Source organism: Ascaphus truei, chromosome 3 (genome assembly GCF_040206685.1).
Source record: "Ascaphus truei isolate aAscTru1 chromosome 3, aAscTru1.hap1, whole genome shotgun sequence".
Taxonomy (NCBI): Eukaryota; Metazoa; Chordata; class Amphibia; order Anura; family Ascaphidae; genus Ascaphus; species Ascaphus truei.
This window is the reverse complement of record NC_134485.1, coordinates 154,032,755-154,053,783: the sequence shown is the minus strand read 5'-3', so window position 1 is coordinate 154,053,783 and position 21,029 is coordinate 154,032,755. Positions and strand designations below refer to the sequence as shown.

The 21,029-nt window shown below is 45.7% G+C and overlaps 1 protein-coding gene across 1 annotated transcript in view; it reads right to left on the bottom strand.

Moving 5' to 3' along the window:
• Positions 1-20,557, bottom strand: part of OTC (ornithine transcarbamylase) — a 123,546-nt gene extending 102,989 nt beyond the window's left edge. The window contains exons 1-2 of the mRNA XM_075589679.1: positions 20,408-20,557; positions 14,946-15,068 (exon numbers count right to left, since the gene is read on the bottom strand). Of these exons, the coding sequence (XP_075445794.1) occupies positions 14,946-15,068; positions 20,408-20,548 (264 nt within the window). The 5' untranslated portion in view covers positions 20,549-20,557. The remainder of the gene's footprint in view (positions 1-14,945; positions 15,069-20,407) is intronic.
• Positions 20,558-21,029: the final 472 nt, after the last annotated feature.

Genomic DNA, 21,029 nt, shown 5'->3' with positions numbered 1-21,029 from the left:
TACACTGGACTGATATCGTGTGCAGCATACAGAGAAAGAGTTTAGCCTAGCCTGAGGTAGTGCATTACAACTGAGGCATATACACTTGAGATACATATAGATGTGCACGCTGGCTTACTTTATTGCATCAGCATGGTGGCCGCCCAGCAGAGGAGCACCATGTGCGATTTCAGCAAAGAAGTAAAGATGGCGACTATGTGTGATGTGGTCCCGCGCGGTGCGGAGAGCCCAAAATGGCAGGTTCGCACCAGAGATAAGAGGCGCACGTGCTGTGTGGACAGCGGAGGAAGCGTGTACAGAGACGCCTATACTGAGTAGGCTGTGCAGTGGCGCGAAAGCTGTGGCCGCACCCTTTCTGTCCTGCCTGAATTCCCTGAGTGCATCAGAACAGGAGATCAATGAGGACATTGCAATTACATGTGAAATGTCGGACAACGTATCTGAGTGCCAGTCTGTGATTACCGCGCAAGTCAAAACTGCGGTGAGTGAGGACTGCAGAGTAATCCAAGATGGAGGTTCCCGCCTAGACCTGCTTTCAGTGCCTTTGACTGGGAGTGTACGGTCAGGGACTTCCTTTGGGTTGGCAACCTGAGAATGAGTGGCTAGACGACCAGCCACTATGATGGGCGGCTTTCCATGTCTGCTGTTAATAAAGGATGCCAAAGAAAGATATCACTTCTGTCCTGTGTGTGGAGTCACTCGGGAAGAAGGTGCACATACTGCACCGACACACTTTATTCGAGCAAATACCCGGTATGTACCTGGCAGATACCTGGAATGCGCCACTCCTGACCTCTGACAAGCCCCGTTGCATTTGCCTTCCCAGCCTGGGTTCATGCCTGGCTGATGGGCGGCTGATCTGTTAAATGATAATGATTAGGATTTAATAGGCTGCAATGCTTCGCGTGTCTACCAGATGGCATAAATTCATGAATTGTAATGCAGTTTATATATATATACTGTGCAGTATTGAAGCCAGAGGGAATAAAATGCTTCAATCCCTGCTTGGAAAATAACTCAATGCACTCGGGCAGAAAACAGTCACAAACCTCAATACACCCGGGTATACCCGAATTCGTGGGACTAGCCAAGCTCGAATAAAGTGTGTCGCCAGTGTAGAGGTTCTCTTTCAGAGACTCCTCCCTACTACGCTGGAGGTCTGGAAGAGATGGAGGCACTTTACTATGAGTGAGTATAACTCAGCATTACCTCTTAAGCCAGTTCTATGCCATTCCCCATAATACCATCAAGCGGGAGACTCAGGAGTCCTGTAAGCCAGCAGGTGCACCACACTATAGCCATGTGTAACCAGAGTAGTATTTCCCTAGGGGACCCTATCTGCGATTGGGGGGGGAAACCCATTACATATGTATGTATGTATGTATGTCGGTTTTTACTGTATTCCCCCTTGTTCTGTACCTGTCTTTCAAATTGGTTATTTGCTATGTAGGGGTGTGAATACTTTGATGACCTTATCAATGACGTAAAGCAAACACAATTGACTGCTCTTGTTTTTCTGGGAAAACAACATGTTAAATCTGCGGCCCTTTCAGCAGGTCCCTACATTACCAATCTTGAATTGGGCGCAAATAAATGTCAACCACACCTTGAAAAAAATGCATCAGTCACTCTTGCACTGAAAAGGTATTTGCATTCTACATCACATATAGCTTAATTCCTTTAACTCTTTAGGCACTTCTCACCTCACACATCCCTTGTTATTGTTTCTGTCAGTGGTTTGTTTGAACGTTTCTCATGTACTTGTGGAATTTCTCGGACATAAATATTGGGGGCCTCCTGAAGGTCATATAGCAGACGTTTTCGCCAAAAGATGTAACTAACAGTTACATATTTTTTATGTGATAATTCTTTTCCGGCACCTACAGGGTTTTGATTGGGGGAAAATGTCCTTCGTTGTCACAAAAACGCATGACGGAAGTGACATCATGACACAGAAATGGCCGCAGGCCTTGGCGCATGCGTAGAAGTATCCTCAGGCCTCTGGCGCATCGACCATGAGCAGAGGCATCTGGCGCACATGCGCAGAAGGATCCTCATCCCTCCGGAGCTTCACGCATGCACAGATGCCCCGGCACGCATGTGCAGAAGGATCCAGGGCCTCCGGTGCATCATGCATGCGTGGAGGCATCCGGCGTGCATGCGCAGAAGGATCCTCGGGCCTCTGGCGCATCGCATGTGACCACGCGCAGGCGGCAGATGCACATGCGCAGAAGGATGCTTGGTCTTCCGGCGCATCGCGCGTGCATAGGCCTGGTGACACACACATGCACAGGCCTGGCGACGCGCGCAGGACTCCAGTAGTAGGCCGCAACATCAATTATAAGTCGCCTGGACCCCTTCTTATCCCTGCCTCACACCGAACTCTCTGCTGCACAGGTAGGCCCCCTCCCTTCTCAGCACTAAGGTCACTGGCACAACCCTTCCCAATAAATAGTCAGTTCACTCATCCACATCAGTCAAGGTCATACACCCACACACACTGTCACACTGTCACCCACACACACACACAGTCACAATGTCACCCACACACACTGTCACCCACACATACTGTCACCCACACATACTGTGTAACTGTGTACTGTATGTACTGTGTAACATCCATTAAAACTGTGCGGCACATTAACCATACCTGCATAATACTGACTGACCTCAGGACACCACATTAAAGGGATCTTTTTCCTTCAGGGGCAGATGTCGACTGGTTCCATCATTGACCAAACCAAGAGGGAGTGGTAGCGCTAGAACATCCATCAACGTCAGTTCCGGCGGGGTGGAAGACCGGAAGTGACGTATCGGCTCTAGCGTGGTTGCGGATGCGGAAGAGATTCACAGAGGTGTCGGTGAGGAGTAACCCTGAGGTCGCAACTCCGTGGATCACCCCTCCTGTACTGTTGTTAAGGATTGGACTTCGGCTGAAGTGGATCCCAGTGGCAGGAACAGCAGGGAGCGAAGTAGGGGTCACAAGCAGAGTTCAGAGGCAGGCAGCAGGCAGCGAAGTCAGGAAACAAGCAGGGGTCCGAGGCAGGCGGCAGGTAGCGAAGTCAGGAAACAAGCAGAGGTCGGCAATGAGGAAACTGGAACAGGATGATAGCAATAGCTAGCACAGCAGTAAACACAGGAACCTTGCAGAAGCTAAGGAACCAGTATAAACAGGCAAGGAGGAACAGGAAAGGGAGGTTTATATAGGCAGGCTGAGAGGTGGAGCACAGGTGCAGAGGTGTCAGGTATCAGGTTCTGGAATGTTCTTTAGTTTAGCAGCAGCAATCCCGGTGGACAAGTATAGGTACTGCAGGCTAGAACAAGACATTGAGAGTGGCAGCAGTCCCGCTGGCCAAGCATGGTAACAGCAGACTAGAGAATATGACATTACTCCCCCCTCCCAAGAGCGTTCTCCGGACGATCCTTGCTAGGCTTGTCTGGATATCGTCGGTGGAAAGCTTTGACTAGTCGCGGAGCATGTACAAAATCTTTGGGTTCCCAAGACCTCTCCTCTGGGCCATAGCCCCCCCCCAGTGAACCAGGTACTGTAGTTTCCCTCGGTGTAATCGGTGTAATCTGGAATCCAAAATTCTTTCCACAATGAATTCCTCCTCGTTATCCACGAGGACGGGTTCAGGGGGAGGAAGTCTCCGTCCAGGAAACGGGTTCTCACGGAAAGGTTTCAGCAGAGAAGAATGAAACACAGGGTGTATTTTGATGGTCTCGGAAGCTCTAATCTGAAGGACACTGGATTTATTAGTGCTGAGATGCGAAATGGCCCGAGGTATTTTTGGCCCAATTTAATGGTTGGAACCTTTAGACGTAGATTTTTTGTAGAAAGCCAGACTTTATCCCCGACTTGAAATTCTGGGGAGGGTCTGCGGTGTTGGTCTGCTGCTCTTTTGTACTTTACTTGAGTCTCACGAAGTGTCTCTTTGAGGGTCTCCTGGATGTCTCGCAGAGTCTCCAGTTTCTCTGTAACTGCTGGAATGGGGCCCGAAGATGGAAAACGAGGAATAAAGTTTGGATGAAATCCATAATTTGAGAAAAAGGGGCTCTTCTGAGTCGATGAATGATGTGAGTTGTTGTATGAAAACTCAGCTAATGGTAGGAAATCAATCCAGTCATCCTGGAGATGACAAACAAAACATCGTAAGTATTGTTCCAAAGTGTGATTGGTCCTTTCTGTCTGGCCATTGGATTGTGGATGATAGCCAGACGATAAATTTAAACGAATTCCAAGAGAGGAACAGAAGGTCCTCCAAAATTTTTGAAGTGAACTGTACCCCTCTATCGGATATGATCTCATCAGGAGCCCCGTGAAGCAGAAACACCTCTTTTACAATCAACTTGGCTGTCTGGTCTGCAGAAGGAAGATTCTGTGCTGCAATGAAATGAGCCATCTTTGTAAGTCGATCCACCACTACCAGGATGGTATTATGTCCATTTGATCGGGGCAGGTCAACAATAAAATCCATTGATATGGACCCCCAAGGACGAGTTGGAACCGGAAGAGGCTGCAGTAAACCCACAGGTGATGCTCAAGGGGTCTTGGTCCTAGCACAAGTCTCACAGGAGAGGACATAGTCTTTAACATCTTGTGCTAATTTAGGCCACCAAAAAGAGCGAGACAACAGTTCCTGTGTCTTGAGGACACCTGGGTGACCAGCGGGTCGGGAGTCGTGCATTAATTGGAGCACCTCTAATCTTACCTCCTTAGGGACGAACAGACGATCCTTACAGTTCCAGAGACCATCACATAGAAATAGTTCTGCTTCCGGAGGAGGGTTTTTAAGAAAAGTGTCATTTGAGTAGGCTCCCTTTATTCGTGTGAGGAGATCGGCAGAGAATGTGACGCCCAAAAAATTTCTTTTTGGAAGAATAGTTTCTTCTTGCTCTTTGTCTGAACTAGGATTAGGAAAGGACCGTGACAAGGTGTCGGCTTTCCCATTCTTGGAGCCAGGGCGGTATGAGATATGGAACTGAAATCTTGCAAAGAAGAGAGCCCATCTGGCTTGTCGCGCAGACAGTCTCTTTGCGGATCGAATGAATTCTAAGTTCCTGTGATCCTTAAAGACCGTAATTGGATGATTGGCCCCCTCCAGTAGGTGTCTCCACTCAGAGAATGCAGCTTTTATAGCCAAAAGTTCCTTGTTTCCGATGTCATAATTTCGTTCAGCTGTTGACATTTGGTATGAATAAAAGGCACATGGATGAAGGAGCATCTTGGGTCCAAATCTTTGTGACAGAATGGCACCAACAGCGGAGTCGGATGCATCCACTTCCAAGATGAATGGTAATTCTGGATTTGGATGGATGAGGATAGGGGCAGATGTGAAGAGTGACTTCAATTGTTCGAATGCCGCATCCGCTTTAGGAGACCATTTGAAGGGGAATTCTTTCCGTGTGAGTTGGGTGATTGGGGCAATAATGCCAGAGAAATTTTTAATAAAACGTCAATAGAAATTGGCAAAACCCACAAATCTCTGAATGTCCTTTTCATTTCGAGGGATTGGCCATTCCACCACGGCTTGAATCTTGCCTGGGTCCATACTCAAACCCTCGGGAGAGATGATGTAACCGAGAAATTGCATGCCGGTCTTTTCAAATTCACATTTTTCTAACTTGATGTACAATTTGTACTTACGGAGACGCTCAAGGACAATTCGGACATGTCTCTGATGATCCATGATGTTATCTGAGAAGACAAGGATATCATCCAGGTATGCCACTACGAATTGGTCCAATAACTCTCGGAGGACATCATTAATTAAATGCTGGAAGGTAGCAGGGGCATTACAGAGTCCAAAAGGCATCACCAGATATTCATAGTGCCCATAACGGGTTCGGAAGGCTGTTTTCCATTCATCACCGGGTCGAATGCGAACCAAATTATACGCTCCTCTGAGATCTAATTTGGTAAAGATTTTGGCTGACCGAATTCTTTCCAATAGTTCAGGAATCAGAGGTAATGGGTACCTGTTCTTCACCGTAATCTTATTTAGTTCCCGATAGTCAATGCAGGGGCGTAGAGAACCGTCTTTCTTTCCCACGAAGAAGAGCGCAGCGCCTGCTGAAGAAGTAGAGGGTCGGATAAAACCCTTTGATAGGTTCTCCTGTAGGTAGTCATTGAGGACCTTCAATTCCGGTTCTGAGAGGGAATAGATTCTTCCAAACGGAATGGCAGCACCCGGTAATAATTCAATGGGACAGTCATAAGAGCGATGTGGGGGAAGCGTATCTGCGTTCTTCTTGTCACACACATCTAAAAACTCAGAGTAAGGAGCCGGCAGAAGATTTTCTTGAGACGAGGAAATCTTATGTATTCCTACACACTCTGGTATAGGAATTTTAGGTAGACAGGCTAGCTGACAGTGCTCCGAGGGAAATGTGAGGGTCTTTGTCTTCCAGTCAATTAGTGGGTTATGGATCATGAGCCATGGAATTCCCAGAATCACTGGAAACAAAGGTGATGGAATGAGACCAAAAGAAATCTTCTCCTGGTGATTGGGCTCCATGATTAGTGTTAAGTTACTGGTTTCATGGGTAACAGGTCCAGAGCTCAAGGGAGAACCGTCAACGACTTCCATCCTTTCTGGCGATTCCTTGGCTACAAATGATACCGAATTGTTCTTGGCGAATTCTATGTCCATAAAATTCCCTGCCGCCCCTGAGTTGACCATTACTGTGGTTGAAAAATGATGTGTTCCTTCCTCGATTATAATAGGAACCAGGAAGTGAGGGTGTAGCGAAGGAGGGTTATCTTTCCCTTAAGAAGCAGAGAAAACAGTCTTTGAAATAGCGTGCAGCTGATTTCTCCTAGGACTCTGGAAAGAAGACCGCCTGGACTTGTTTGGGCAATCAGCGAGATAGTGCCCATCATTTCCGCAATATAAACAGAGATCTTCTATTCGGCGTCTATTCCTTTCCCCGGTTGAGATGGGTCCCCGCAGTGTATTTACTTGCATCGGCTCCTCCTCAGTCTCCCTGGAACGTCTTGGTGTACTGACATCTCTAAACCCGGGGTTGCTTGGCATGAACCCCTGCCTCTCCAATCGTCTTTCCGAAAGCCTGCGATCAATTTGGATGCATAAACGGACAAAGTCCTGAAATCTCTCTGGGGGCTCCACCCGGGCTAGTTCCTCTTTAACTTGCTTCGAGAGACCCTGCCGAAAATGATATTTCTGCGCGGCCTCATTCCAATCAGTATCGTTAACCCATCTGCGGAATTCAGCGGCGTATTCAGCTGCCGAGCGTCTTCCTTGACGAAGATTGTTCAGAGTTGCCTCAGCGGTTGCACTACGATTTGGTCATCAAAAATAAGACTCATGGCTTCGATGAACTCCTCCAGGTCCCTTAGTAGTGGGCTATCTTGTTCTAACATAGGGGAGACCCAAGCAAGGGCCTCATCCTTGAGCAGGGTTACTGCTGCGGCCGAGTTTATTCGAGCATTTGCCCGTTCTCGGCCGCAGCAGTAACCTGGCGTGCGCCGGAGGGTGCCGGGCGCGCGCCGAAGCAGCGGAGGAGCGCCCTCCGATCGGGGCTTTCTCCCTCCCGCTGCCGGGTCCGCCGGGTCCCCCGGAACCCCCTGCCGCCGTCCCCCACATCGCGGGACACCAGGGCTCCCTCGGGGAGCCTTGGACGCGCGTACGGTGATGCGCGGCACGCTGAGGGAGTGCGGCTAGCACGCCGGGGCATCCCCCGGCTTGCGGTGCTAGCCGTGCTTCAATAAAACGTGTCGCCAGTGTATGATCAGTCCAACCTGGGCTTCTTCGGTATGATAAATGATGGGCTGAAGCTTGAACACAAGTCTGCATTGATTAAGGAAATTCCGGAAAGATTGTTTTTTCCCTCCCAATTTTTCCGGAAGGGATATACGGGGTGCGGTTTGCACAGGCACAGTGTTTTGACCAGACAAGATGATTAAGGCTAAACGTAGTTCACGATACTCAGCTTCCGCGGTGGTGGCTTGTTCTTCCAAGCGGCCAAGACGATTAAACACGTGTCTTTGTTGTTCCTGGTAACCAACCATGATATGTTGTAAGTCATGGAGTGTCTGAGCCTGAGCCGGGTCTGTTCCAGTGGAATCCATGGTAGGGCCTGTTTATTCTGTCAAGGATTGGACTTTGGCTGAAGTGGATCCCAGTGGCAGTAACAGCAGGGAGCGAAGTAGGGGTCACAAGCAGAGATCAGAGGCAGGCAGCAGGCAGCGAAGTCAGGAAACAAGCAGGGGTCCGAGGCAGGCGGCAGGTAGCGAAGTCAGGAAACAAGCAGAGGTCGGCAACGAGGAAATTGGAACAGGATGATAGCAATAGCTAGCACAGCAGTAAACACAGGAACCTTGCAGAAGCTAAGGAACCAGTATAAACAGGCAAGGAGGAACAGGAAAGGGAGGTTTATATAGGCAGGCTGAGAGGTGGAGCACAGGTGCAGAGGTGTCAGGTATCAGGTTCTGGAATGTTCCTTAGTTTAGCAGCAGCAATCCCGGTGGACAAGTATAGGTACTGCAGGCTAGAACAAGACATTGAGAGTGGCAGCAGTCCCGGTGGCCAAGCATGGTAACAGCAGACTAGAGAATATGACAACTGTGTATACCCTGCTGTGATATATCGTCCACATTGTAAGCCTCCAATTTTCTTCTTTGGCATAAACGCATTTTGTTACCATCTACACTATGGTGTTATTCTCTCCTTGAGGTCTGATGTCCTACCATACTGGCCTGGAACCAGTCTATTTAACAGCTGGATTTTGTGCTCCTTAATATCTACTCGATTGTGAGTTTGCAATTGGGAGCTCCTATATTATTCACGTTTAATTGTACATACAATATTTGCACTATGTAGTGTTTTTATTTTTAAGGTTACTCATCGCTCCCCTGGTGTTTTTCTTCATATCATTCCATTGGACCATGAAACAGTCCTATCTGAGGGTTTGAGTGATCATTTAACCTTATTTCACTATCTATTCACTGTCACTATAGATTGCACTGATTATTTTTGTGCACATATTTTATTGTGTTATGTTAGTCACTTAATAGGTATTGTCCACAATACACTTTAAGTTTGCACTGAGCACTATTGATTGTTGTTTTTCATATAAAGTTCACTCATCCACGTCAGTCAAGGTCAGTCACCCACACACACTGTCACACTGTCACACACACGCACTGTCACACTGTCACCCACACACACGCACTGTCACACTGTCACCCACACACACGCACTGTCACAATGTCACACACACACACACACACACACACACACACACACACACACACACACACACACACACACACACACACACACACACACACACACACACACACACACACTCACACACACACACACACACACACAGTCACAATGTCACCCACACACCCTGTCACCTACACACACTGTCACCCTGTCACCTACACCCACTGTCACCCACACCCACTGTCACCCTGTCACCCTGTGACCCGCTGTCACCCACACACACTGTCACACTGTCACCCACTCACTGTCACCCACACACACGGTCACCCTGTCACCCACACACTGTCACCCTGCAATCACCACACACTGTCACAATGTCACCCACACACCCTGTCACCCACTGTCACCCACATCCACTGTCACCCTGTCACCCACACCCACTGTCACCCTTTTGAAGTGAAACTCATTTAGTGGCATTACTGCAGTTGATTGAGACGGAAGTCAGAGGTAACAGAAGTGACATTGCTCCTGGCAGAAGAGACCATCCGTGTTGCCAGCTTCCACCAGGAGGAGTCACCATTGGACGGACGGACACACACACACACACATGTTACTGTGCGCCCACCACAACTACCCTACCTGGTGCTGAGTGCTCCCACAACCTGCTGCAGAGATGTTACCGCATCTCCATAGCAACAGGGCCAACCACCCCCCCCCCCGACTGGCGGATCCTCTATCTCCTTGTCAAACAAGGCTACGAGCACAAGAAGTGGCAGTAAGCACTGACTGACATGCACACACACTGACTGACACACACACAGTGTGTAACTGACTGACACGCACACACTGACACGCACATACACTTACTGACTGACTGACACACACAAGGAATTCACAGTTACTATAAATATAGAAATATTTCAAATAGCTAAAACATGCGTTCTAAGTCAAACTTCATTGCGTTTTGAAATTTTGTTTAGATTTTTGATTAAAAAATCACCATTACAAATACAATTTCTGTGACAAAACAGTGACAAAAGACAAAGAACTTTCAATTAAAATGTGTGTGCTCGGCACACACACACTTTTTTTTAAAATAAGGATTCATCAATAATTAATTAAATATGTATTTAATTTATTTCAATTATTTAATAATTAGTTAGCCATATTAGATGTGTATTTTGGTTTTCTATGGTGGAATTACATACTGTAAGACACATAAAAATGAAGAATACAAAAAACCGGCGCCTCCAATGAATAAATAAATGAATCCAACCAATGGCGTAGTCCAATGTGGGTAGCAGGCAGTCCTTAGTGGAGTGTTCAAAGAAGCCTCACAGAAAGACACACAAACATATAGGACAAAAACAAAATGAGACAAAAGAAAAAAATCATAGTGTAACTCAAATAACAAAACAAAAAAATCTAAAAAAATAAATATAATAAAAAATCACTGAAAAGATGGGCAAAAAGATAAATTACAAATTTAATGCAATAAACTAAAATATAACAATAAACAAATGTTCATTGGGCTAGAGACGCTATTAAAGCTGAATCATCCGGTAGGGGTAAAATTAAAAACCTACTTACAGCAAAGCTGATTTAAAATGACCTTTGGAACAACAGTCCTGGAAGTCAGATTGGAGCCTCTGCAGGAGATGGAACCGCACAAACTCAGAAGATCCACACTGCCAGGATGATCGCCACTGCCAACACACAAACCCTCAAGGTAGGTGAAGGTTTCACAAGGAGGAACCAGAACTCCACGCCGCTCGGAGAGACGCCGACACCATGCACACAGACCCTCAGGTCGCGTGATGTGCCGGTGATGTCACAAGGCGGCGCGAGGGCAGGGGGAGCGCCCAGACAGGCAGCAGAGCTCGGGAAGCTTGAAGGCAGGTCTGACAGGAACAGCGTGCAGCCAGGGGTGGATGATTAATGTCAGTAGCCAAGGAGAGAACCACCCTACACGTTTCGTGACGCTAAGTCACTTCGTCAGGGGCATGATGGAAATGAAAGCATGTAGGTGTATATATACCATAACGCTAATTGAGACCAATAGCTGGAATAATGGCATAATCATAATAAATCAATCAAGTCAATCTTAACAGTGATGGGGGAAAAACACAAACTAAAAAATGCAAACATATAAAGTAATACAAAGAAACTAAAACAGAACATAGTAAACAAAAAAATTGAGACTCTAAAGGGCCCAACAGGGCTTACCAAATCTTATCTTAAAGACACAGTGTACAGTGATAAATGTGATAACAGGAACTCTGAGCATATTAGGTCTATAGATGGACAAATCGACCCAATGACACTGCCAGTACCAAACAAACAGCCAAAAGGAATAGATGTTTTAATAAAAAACATCCTAATCAAAATGTATGATTGTGAATTATTTAACCAGAAAAGCTGAGAGATCAAAATCGTTGTTTAGACCATTAGGAGATAACGTTTTTAGTTCATATATCCAATATGACTCACGTTTGCTAATACCATTAATTTTATCTCCTCCTGACGTGACGTCAAAAAGGTTTCTTTACCTGCACAAACTGCACAGCTTGTAAATACAGTTCTTATCAGGCTACTTTTATTTCAAATGTCACTGGTCGGTCATATAATATTCGTTCTTATATTGACTGCCATTCTGTATTTGTCATTTATCTATTACAGTGCCCTTGCGGGCTACAATACGTTGGCTGTACAGGGAGGTCTTATCAGAGACGCATTTATGAACACGTGTACAATATCAGGAAAGGGTTAACTACGCATAGTGTATCACACCACTTTTTAATTCACCATCAGCAAAACCCAAAAGGTCTTAAGTGCCAAGCTATTGAAATTTATCCGGGCAACTGGAGAGGAGGAGATAAAATTAATAATGGGATAATTTCTGCCTTTTCTCACCCTTTTCTGCAACAAACAAAATCAATCAGGTAAGAGTAAGCCTCTCTGGCTAACAATCCGAGTCAAATACAGGTAACCTAATAAGTTTCTAAGATTTTCTACAGCTGTAATTCATTGTTCTTGCCTTGATGTTCTGTATAGATCAGTTGCATAAAATGGGAGATTACATAGTAAAAGCTAATATCACAAAAGGGAATAAGGCACACTGCTTAATACCATTAAATATCATACATACTGTATATTCAGATTTTTGGTGTGCACATCCAAATTAACATATTAAGGGGGTATACTCCCCTGTATCAACACATACACATTTTTGTTTCCTTCCTCCCCCCTCCCCCCGCAACCTTTTTTTTAAAATTGCTCATGACATTGAACATGGGGAATTTAGTGCATAGCATTATTAAAACAGAAATAAGAACTTGGAGCACTGTTATAAGTAGGGTTACCGCATATATATTGATAGGCCTCCTGGTGTTTGTTTGCATCCATGTCTGGTCAGTAAAAAATGACAATGTACTGTAAAAGCCGGGGGATTTTTTTTTCTTTTCATTTTTAATACGCCCTGGACATTTCCAGTAAACATCTTGAGCCTTTTGTTTTCCTATCTCTGAGAGACAAGGTAGGAGGGCAGTAATTGGTCTCGTACTATTCTCTCTCTTACACAGCATTTCTATTTTCTAAATCTAGAAGTATGAAACCAGCTCTTCTATCTGACAACTTATCACTAAAGTACCTGTCACCACTGTGGCCTTAAAGTTGTGGGTTCCCCGCAGCCTAAAGTATTGGTCTATACTGTGATACCATCAGGTATCTCTATGTGAGGATTCGCCATCCTGGCGGTCGCAGACCGTCTGTTCACTCTAACAAGCCTTCTGTGACGGACACACAGGATGCGCGGTTTCGTGGTCCCAGTACGCGCGCGGGGACTTTGCGCGTCCTGATCCCCCGCACGCGCATTCGGATCCTGCCTCCATCTCTGTCGCACGACGGGTGCGTTCGGCCTGCCTCCCTGCTGATGCGTGCGTCAAGCCCCACCCCCGCTCTGGTGAAAGTCAGGATCGCCATGGGAATGACGCGCATTCTCGGCTCCTCCCCTCGACTTCCGTGACACTTGCGGGGCGGCGCACGATTGGTCCCCCCCCTCTTGTCCCAAGAATCAGCGTGGGAGTGACGCACTCTCCAAGCCACACCACTGGCCTCCGTGACGCACGCGAGCAGTTCCGCCCTCATCCACGATTAGGTTGCATCATAGGTCACACCTGTGTGCACCAGCAGCCTATCGGCACTTACTTCCTGGTTTCTGAAACCTGCTAGCACCTTGGACTCAGCTTCTCTCCACTCCTGATCCGGCTTGTACGACCATTCTCCTTTCTCAAGTCCTGACCTTGGCTAAATACTCCAATTTTCTGATATTCTCCTATCCTGAACCTGGTTATGTACCCCGACTATCCAATACACTCCAATCCTGATCCTGGCTACGCACTCTGATGATCCGCAACTCTGCGCTCCTGAACCTGGCAAGTACCTTAACTATTCTCCAATCTGTAATCCTGACCTGGCTTGAACGACTACTCTACATCCTAGGCGCACCCGCGTAGCTGTGGATCGGCGTTATCCAATCCCCTACCTCAGCACCGCGGTCGCACTTCATTTGTGGTGAGCTACACGTTACACTCTAGGTGCTGGAACAGTGCAGTAAATGTTCTTGTCCAGCTCACAGAGAGCTAATCCTCACTGGAACGGCTAATGAAGCTCCTGCCTAATTAATCAGCCTGGTCTGAATGAACTGAATGAGGAAGTGTTTTAAAAGACACATGAAGCTGCCAGACAGAGAGATTGTTTTCCCCAGAGAAGGGGGTGAGAGAAATGTTCCCCAGCTGCAGAAGCTGGTATAGAGGACCTACAGAGGAGTTCTCTGGGCTCAACAAGGGGCTGAATTCCCCTAGGAAGAAAGGAGGAGAGACCGTGCTGAAGCAGGGATGTCTGCTCCAAAAAGGACTAAGATAAGCAAAACCTTTATTATTGTATGCAGAGACTGTGTTACACTGTGGCATATGCCAGGGCATGTTTTTGGCTTGGGAACTAGGTTAGCTGGCCATGCAATTAGTGAGGGCGAAAGCTATGATGTAGTTAGCTTTCCCTAAAGGGAGTAGGTGTTTATTTTCTAGGATCTGATTTTCTTAAACGGACAGTGCACCCGGAGTTTATTTGATTGTTGCTAATAAACCACTACAGTTAACGTTTCATACCGTGTCTTACTGACCCTGCCACGAGGCCGCCCTGCCACAATACGTACACCTGGCCCAAAGTATTGGGTCTCCTTGGGCACCAAGGTATTGGGTCCTACCACTCCAGAGACTACAATACATTGGTACTCTCCTCTCCCGTAGCATAATCACAGGTAAAAATGACTTTGTGAAGGGATTGATAAGAGACACGCTCTGAAAATACCCATATGTGTTAAGTGCAATAGGTGAGAGGTGCCTCTGCATTAAGGTACAGATGTAGCAGACATTACTACTATCGCTGGCGCTCTCCCACAGGTGAAATGTGGCATTAGCCCCTTCTCACCTGTGGCTGATTTAAAAAAATGGCCGCTTCTCCAGCTGGCATGTTGTGTATGTCCTGCTGCAACGTGCCAGCAGAAGTAAAAAAAAGCTTGCTACATTTGCAAACGTTAAATGCAGTGGTTGGATCTAGTGAAGGCCATTTTTTGGAGGACAAGGTTGCCACTCTAGTTTTCAGAGGGAAACACAAACAATTGTTTTGCCCCTCTGTCAACATTGGGGTTTAATATATCGTATTTACCTTTGGAGTTTAATATATCGTATTTACCTTTGGAGTAGCAATGCGTAGGTGCATTCCAAATTTAGCAGCACTCATCATGATTGAGTGCAGTACATTGTTTCCATCACCTATCCAGGATATGGATAGTCCATTCAGGTGGCCATAATGTTCCTGTGAAGGAGATCATAAAACAGTTCATTTGGCCCACTCAAGAGAGCAATGTAAAGATTAAAATAGCACCATATCAGGCCATTTCTATACTACTGAGAGACTATAGTTCAAATGTTAGAATATTTGTATCACCAGTTGCATATTACTTGGGATTGGATGAAATCTCCATTTAAGAGTCTATTTATAAAATATCTTACATAAAGGTTACGCCCAGCCTGCTGCCTCTTTGCCACATCAGATGCATTCGTTTTGGAAAAGAAATACAGCTCAAAATATATTTAAAATAGTGTACTGTATAGCTTCTTTGGTAGACTATTTGCTCAGGTTTAACAGTGGCTGCCTACCCCTCTAGTCACATCCACCAGATGCCCACCGCAGTGCTTCCTCTGTCCTGAAGCGGGCTGAGGTGTCAAACTTTCCAGTGCCTCTGTCTACCGGGAGCAGTAAACCTTTCTCAAAATATTACTACAGTTTAATTGGCTGCTGCTGGAACCCAGGCACTGGGATGAGAGGGGCAGGCCTATTACAGGCTCATGATGTAGCTCCTCACTTTTGGCCCCAATTTCTTGCCCACACTTCTCCCATTGGTGTGGCTTCAACCCCATAGACTGTAATGGAAGCAGAATAGTTTAAAGGGTCAGACCAGGCAGCTTGCCTTCATATTCAGCTGTCGAACAATGGACTTGTTGTGGACTATCTTGAACTCTGCGATCCCCCCCCTTAGCCCCCCGCAACAACATCTGGCCCAAGGATCCCTGCAGCCCCAACAAACTATAACCTGCCTGTGTAAGTTATTGGATTTTGTATACCTTCCACTTTCTTTTACTGCAGCTGTATGTTATCCCTTTTGTGTACTGTACCTATCTCTATTAAATCTCATTGTTTATTGGCTTCTTTGTCGTGACTGAGTGCTAGCCCACATTGTTCTTGGTGTTATTTTTTCTGTTCTATGCTGTATTTTTGGTGGTCGTTTGCTGGTGTGCTTACCGGGAACCATGTGCCCCTTGCATTGGTTGAAGTCCCTTGCTCCCCAGTAACCACTGAGTAAAACTATAGGCAGGGATGCAGTTTGTCTACCCAGTAGTATCATTTTGTGGTGTGTGTGTGTTCTGGGACCCCTATGACTCCCTGAGTTAGCTGGCATCCCATCGCTTTACACGTGCCCCCTGTCCCCTTTTCAGGCTGCTAGAAACCCCTCTCATCCTCTTGACCAGCTGCCAGGCTTGCCACCTTCTACTGAAGGCTAACCTTGAAAAAACATGTTTACATTTAGCTCTCACCTTCAGGGGCAACGTCTCCCAGCATCCTCTGGCATCCTTACGAAATCCTCCCGGCATCTCCCCCTGCAACTGCTGTCAATGTGGCGCCGCATTGCAATGAGAAAGGGACACCATATGTAACGTACGTGGTGTCATGTTGCCATGACAACGGGACACCTTATGGAGCCAATGCGTCATGTGACGTCACATACTGCTGCGACACACTTTATTCGAGCAAATACCCAGTATGTACCTGGCAGATACCTGGAATACGCCGCTCCTCACTTCAGACAAGCCCCGTTGCGTTTGCCTTCCCAGCCATGGTTCATGCCTTGCTGACGGGCGGCTGATCTGTTAAATGAAAATGATTAGGATTTAATAGGCTGCAATGCTTCGCGTGTCTACCAGATGGCATAAATTCATGAATTGTAATGCAGTATATATAAATATACTGTGCAGTATTGCAGCCAGCGGGAATAAAATGCTTCAATCCCTGCCTGGAAAATAACGCAATGCACTCGGGCAGAAAACAGTCACAAACCTCAATACACCCGAGTATACCCGAATTCGTGGGACTAGCCGAGCTCGAATAAAGTGTGTCGCCTGTGTAGTCATGACAACAAGGCGCTGTGTGGCATCGTCATCTCACCTTGTGTCCCATTGTCATGGCAATGGGTATCACGTAACGCTGTGACATTACGTAGTGTTCCCATTGTTTTGGCAATGTGGCACCATTTGACGCCGCACAGCCATATTGACAGCAGTTGCAGGGGGGAGATGCTGGGAGGATGGTGGAGGATGCGAATGTCACCACCTGTTGGTTTACAAGGTAAACCCATAGCTGGAGATAGGTGGTCAAAACTCATAGCCTCTGGGTCAAACCCGGAGTGGTGGCAACACTGCCTGCTGCCAGCATTGTCCCTCCCTCGCAACTTTTAGTGCTGCTAGCATCCCTCCTGCTCAACCCGGGGCCGAGACATGTCTGTCTTGGGCTACGGAATGCTGTTAGTGGGCCTGGGTTTATGGATGATAGATCAGTTGGTGGGGAAGTTTTTACAAAAGTTAGCGAATAAGTCGAAATCTGCATTTTGTTTCTCTAAAAAAAACGGCAAGGTTTGCCAAATAAATGTGTAAGGGTCACATGACCAATGTGCAAACACATGGAAATATTTTACTCATCTTGTAGCATAAAACCCCTTCCCATAAAATTGCAAAACTCCTGAAAAATGTGCAAACAAATAACGGAAAAATCACAAGTTTGCTCATCTTTACGTGAAAACAATTGTAGATGTCTTAACGGGGAGATACAATGTTTTGTTAACACAATCTCAATCTCCATTTGTGTTTATACATGGCTTAGCAACAGGGGCTATTAAAGCATCACTTTTACCAGCCAATCCTCCCCTGAGGAAGTCAAGCACGTGACGGGACGCTTTTTTGACCTGTTGACAACACCACTGAGAGATGAAGATAGTATGAGGAGAAAGACTTGCATTTGGAACCTATTGTAGCAGTTCCTGTTTGTATGTCAGCTGTTGCAGATACAAGCTGCTCACAGCCGAGACTGGGAACCCCATGGACTGTAACTACGGCTTTACATTGCCACAGATGGCCCCATTCTGAGAAAGTTTCCAACGGAACCTGACGGCATACCCCTTGTGTACCAGTACTGGACTGACACTACACTCCAAATTGATGACATCACCTCTACAGAGATATAGCTCTGACATGCTATTTTTCACTGTCCTCTTGTGAGTGCAGGTCCCAGAGAATGTCTCTTTTTAAACTTGATTACATTTGTGTTACGCTATGGACCTTGCACTTCTTTTTCTTTTTTCTTTCAGGTATCTTTATGATGTGGCTACATCATTTTTGAAGCTGCAGTCTGCTCCATCAAGATCATCAATTGAACATTGGACTATACGTTCATTTATTCTCCCCTGAACTGGTTTGAAATATTTATTCACTTTCTGTAAATACTCAAAAAAAATCAAATTAGATGTGTAAGGTCACACTTTATTTACTTTATTGATTTTATTTAATCACTTTAGTACACAATTATCTAGTGGCCTTCGTTGCCCAATATACATATCGTTCTCCTCATTATTTAGTTCACCAGTACACACTATAAGCGCTACTTAACTGTATTTGTATGTATGTATGTTTGTATGTATAATGGAACATTCTACAGTAGATTCAGATCCCTGGAGGAGACCAAGATGGGGGATCTCCTTGTACATAATGTGTCATGTTAGTCTGTAACTACATGTTTTAGTATTAGGGTCACTTTATTATTTTCCAGCAAGGGAAGTATGATTCTTAACGATTGGGCCCCTCAATATGGCTCTTAGTGTGTTACATCCACAAGAGGAGATGAGCAGTTTAACAGGATGGTTCTCCTATCAGATAGTGAGACATGGAAAACCTGTATACAGAGCCTGAGACAGCACTAAGGAAGTTAACTCCAAAAGCAGGCTAGCATGATTAATCTCAACTGGCTTGTTAGGGGTGTATAAACCTAGAGAGACTCAGTACAGGGATCTCCCTGATCCAGAAACACACCCTGAACCGCTGTAGAGAGCAGGTTGTGTTTGAACGCTCTCTGGTCAAGGAAGCTACCTCCCTGGACTGCTGAAGAGAGAGCACACAGCACATGGACTTTCTGTCCCCTATCGCAGCCAGGAGGTAAAACTTACCCCAGAATAAGCTTGTGCTAGGGTTGGTAAAAGCCTTAGCCCTCCAACCCACAAATAGGGACTCAATTCTTGGTGTAGTCAGTGCTCCCTATTGGAGTTAGGCCTGGTTTGTTTTGTTAACCCTGTTTATGCTGATCAAAAGCTGAGCTTTATGTTTTCAAACTTGTGGCTAATAAAAGGCTATGTGATTTTTCCCTAAAAACATCTCCTGTTCTTAAACCTCTGTATGCATCTCCTACAGGCAGTTACTCCAAAAGAGGTTCCTTAAGCAGCGACCTTAGAATTACTAGGGGGAAAGAGCCTCCTTGGTTCTTTCAGACGTGGTAGGGTGTAATCCCTCATGCATGAGGGTACCATGCCAAGGGATCCCAGTGGAGATGGGAACAGCCATCATTCAAACAATGGAGTGCCACTTAACAGTACAACAAGTGCAAGAGATTTGCCTCTTTGGGGGATGCTGCATGAGCACCCCTAAGTAAGCCCATTTCTAGTTTCTACACCTTTTCTTCCTCCACATTGGAGTCCACATGGGTAATCTAACAAGTATACTATAACACTACTTTTAAGAATTAATAACAGATTTACATTCCCCCCCTTTGGTGATTAATTCAATTTTTTTAAGTAATGCCCTACTTACAGGTTTTGCACCTTGCACAATTAAAAAATTCCTTAGGTGTATTATCTAATCATATATCAATTTTATTGCTGGATGGTTGCAATGCACTGAGGAAAGACATTGTTTTGATTTTTAGATCTCTTGAAAATTAACTTATTTAAAGAGATATACTAAAGTATAAGAACAAGTAAAATGGAGGAAGAAAACAAAAGGATATGGTCAGGCAAAGTGGGACTATCATGTAAAAGAAAAATAAACATACAGTTAAGCATTTGAATGCTTAACTATAATTGTACTAAACACAAGCTACAGATGTAACCGATGTCGGCTTGTTGTAGTGCGACCCACGCAAAGCGGAAGTTAACACCATTATCAGCCATGCACAAAACAGGGGCGGGGCCAAAACTTTTTTTCACCTGCAATAACATCTGCTACATCTGCATGTGTGATCTGAACGGATATGTTTTTTTCTGATGCATGGGAAATAATCTTCTGTCTTGACAGAGCAGAGATTGCAAGAACCGATGTACTGTAGGGAATCTGTCATGGCCTCTGATTGCTGAGCAACTCTGCACTGCTACATGACTACAGCCGAACTAAAACCTTATTTCCACACTAACTAACACTATAATCCTACAAAAAGAATATTAATAGCAGAACCTGGTATGGTTTACTGACAATGTAAGAGAAATGACTATGATAAATAGCACATTAAAAAAACTTCTGTACTACAGTATCATTCAAGCTCAGCGTGTGAATGATGAATACCTGTATAGTGAGGTAGTCAGCAAGAATCTGGATGGGATGGTAGGAATCAGACAAGCCATTCACTATTGGGATTGTTGCTTCTTTAGACAACTGATCCAAGTCAGATTGTTGATAAACTCTTGCTAAAACTGCATCTGTCATACCGGATAATACCCTGATGGGAAAAAAAAAGACATACATGTTGAACAGTGATTCCCAACCTTTTCTGTTTGGAGGAACCCTTGAAGTTTTTTTTTAAATCTCGGAGAACCCCTATCTGGAAGATACATATTAGATTAATTTCACACCACACGAGCTTCCTCTATGTCCCACCCTCTACCCAGGTATTTCTCTCCCCTCCATCTCACTCACTGTCCCCCCTCCCGCCTCGCATGTATTTATCTCCCCTGCTTCTCCCTCTTACTCCTTCTTTTCCTCACTCACTTCCCCCCTCCCTCCTCTCACTCACCCCTACCTTCCGTCAATTACCTCACTCTCACTCAATCCCCCCACAAAATACATACCAAAAAACTCCACACCCCTAAATACATGTAACCCTACCCCGCAATACATAATAAAAATACCCGCAACCGCATATTAAAAATGCCCACGCCAATACATATTAAAAATGTCCCCGCCACCC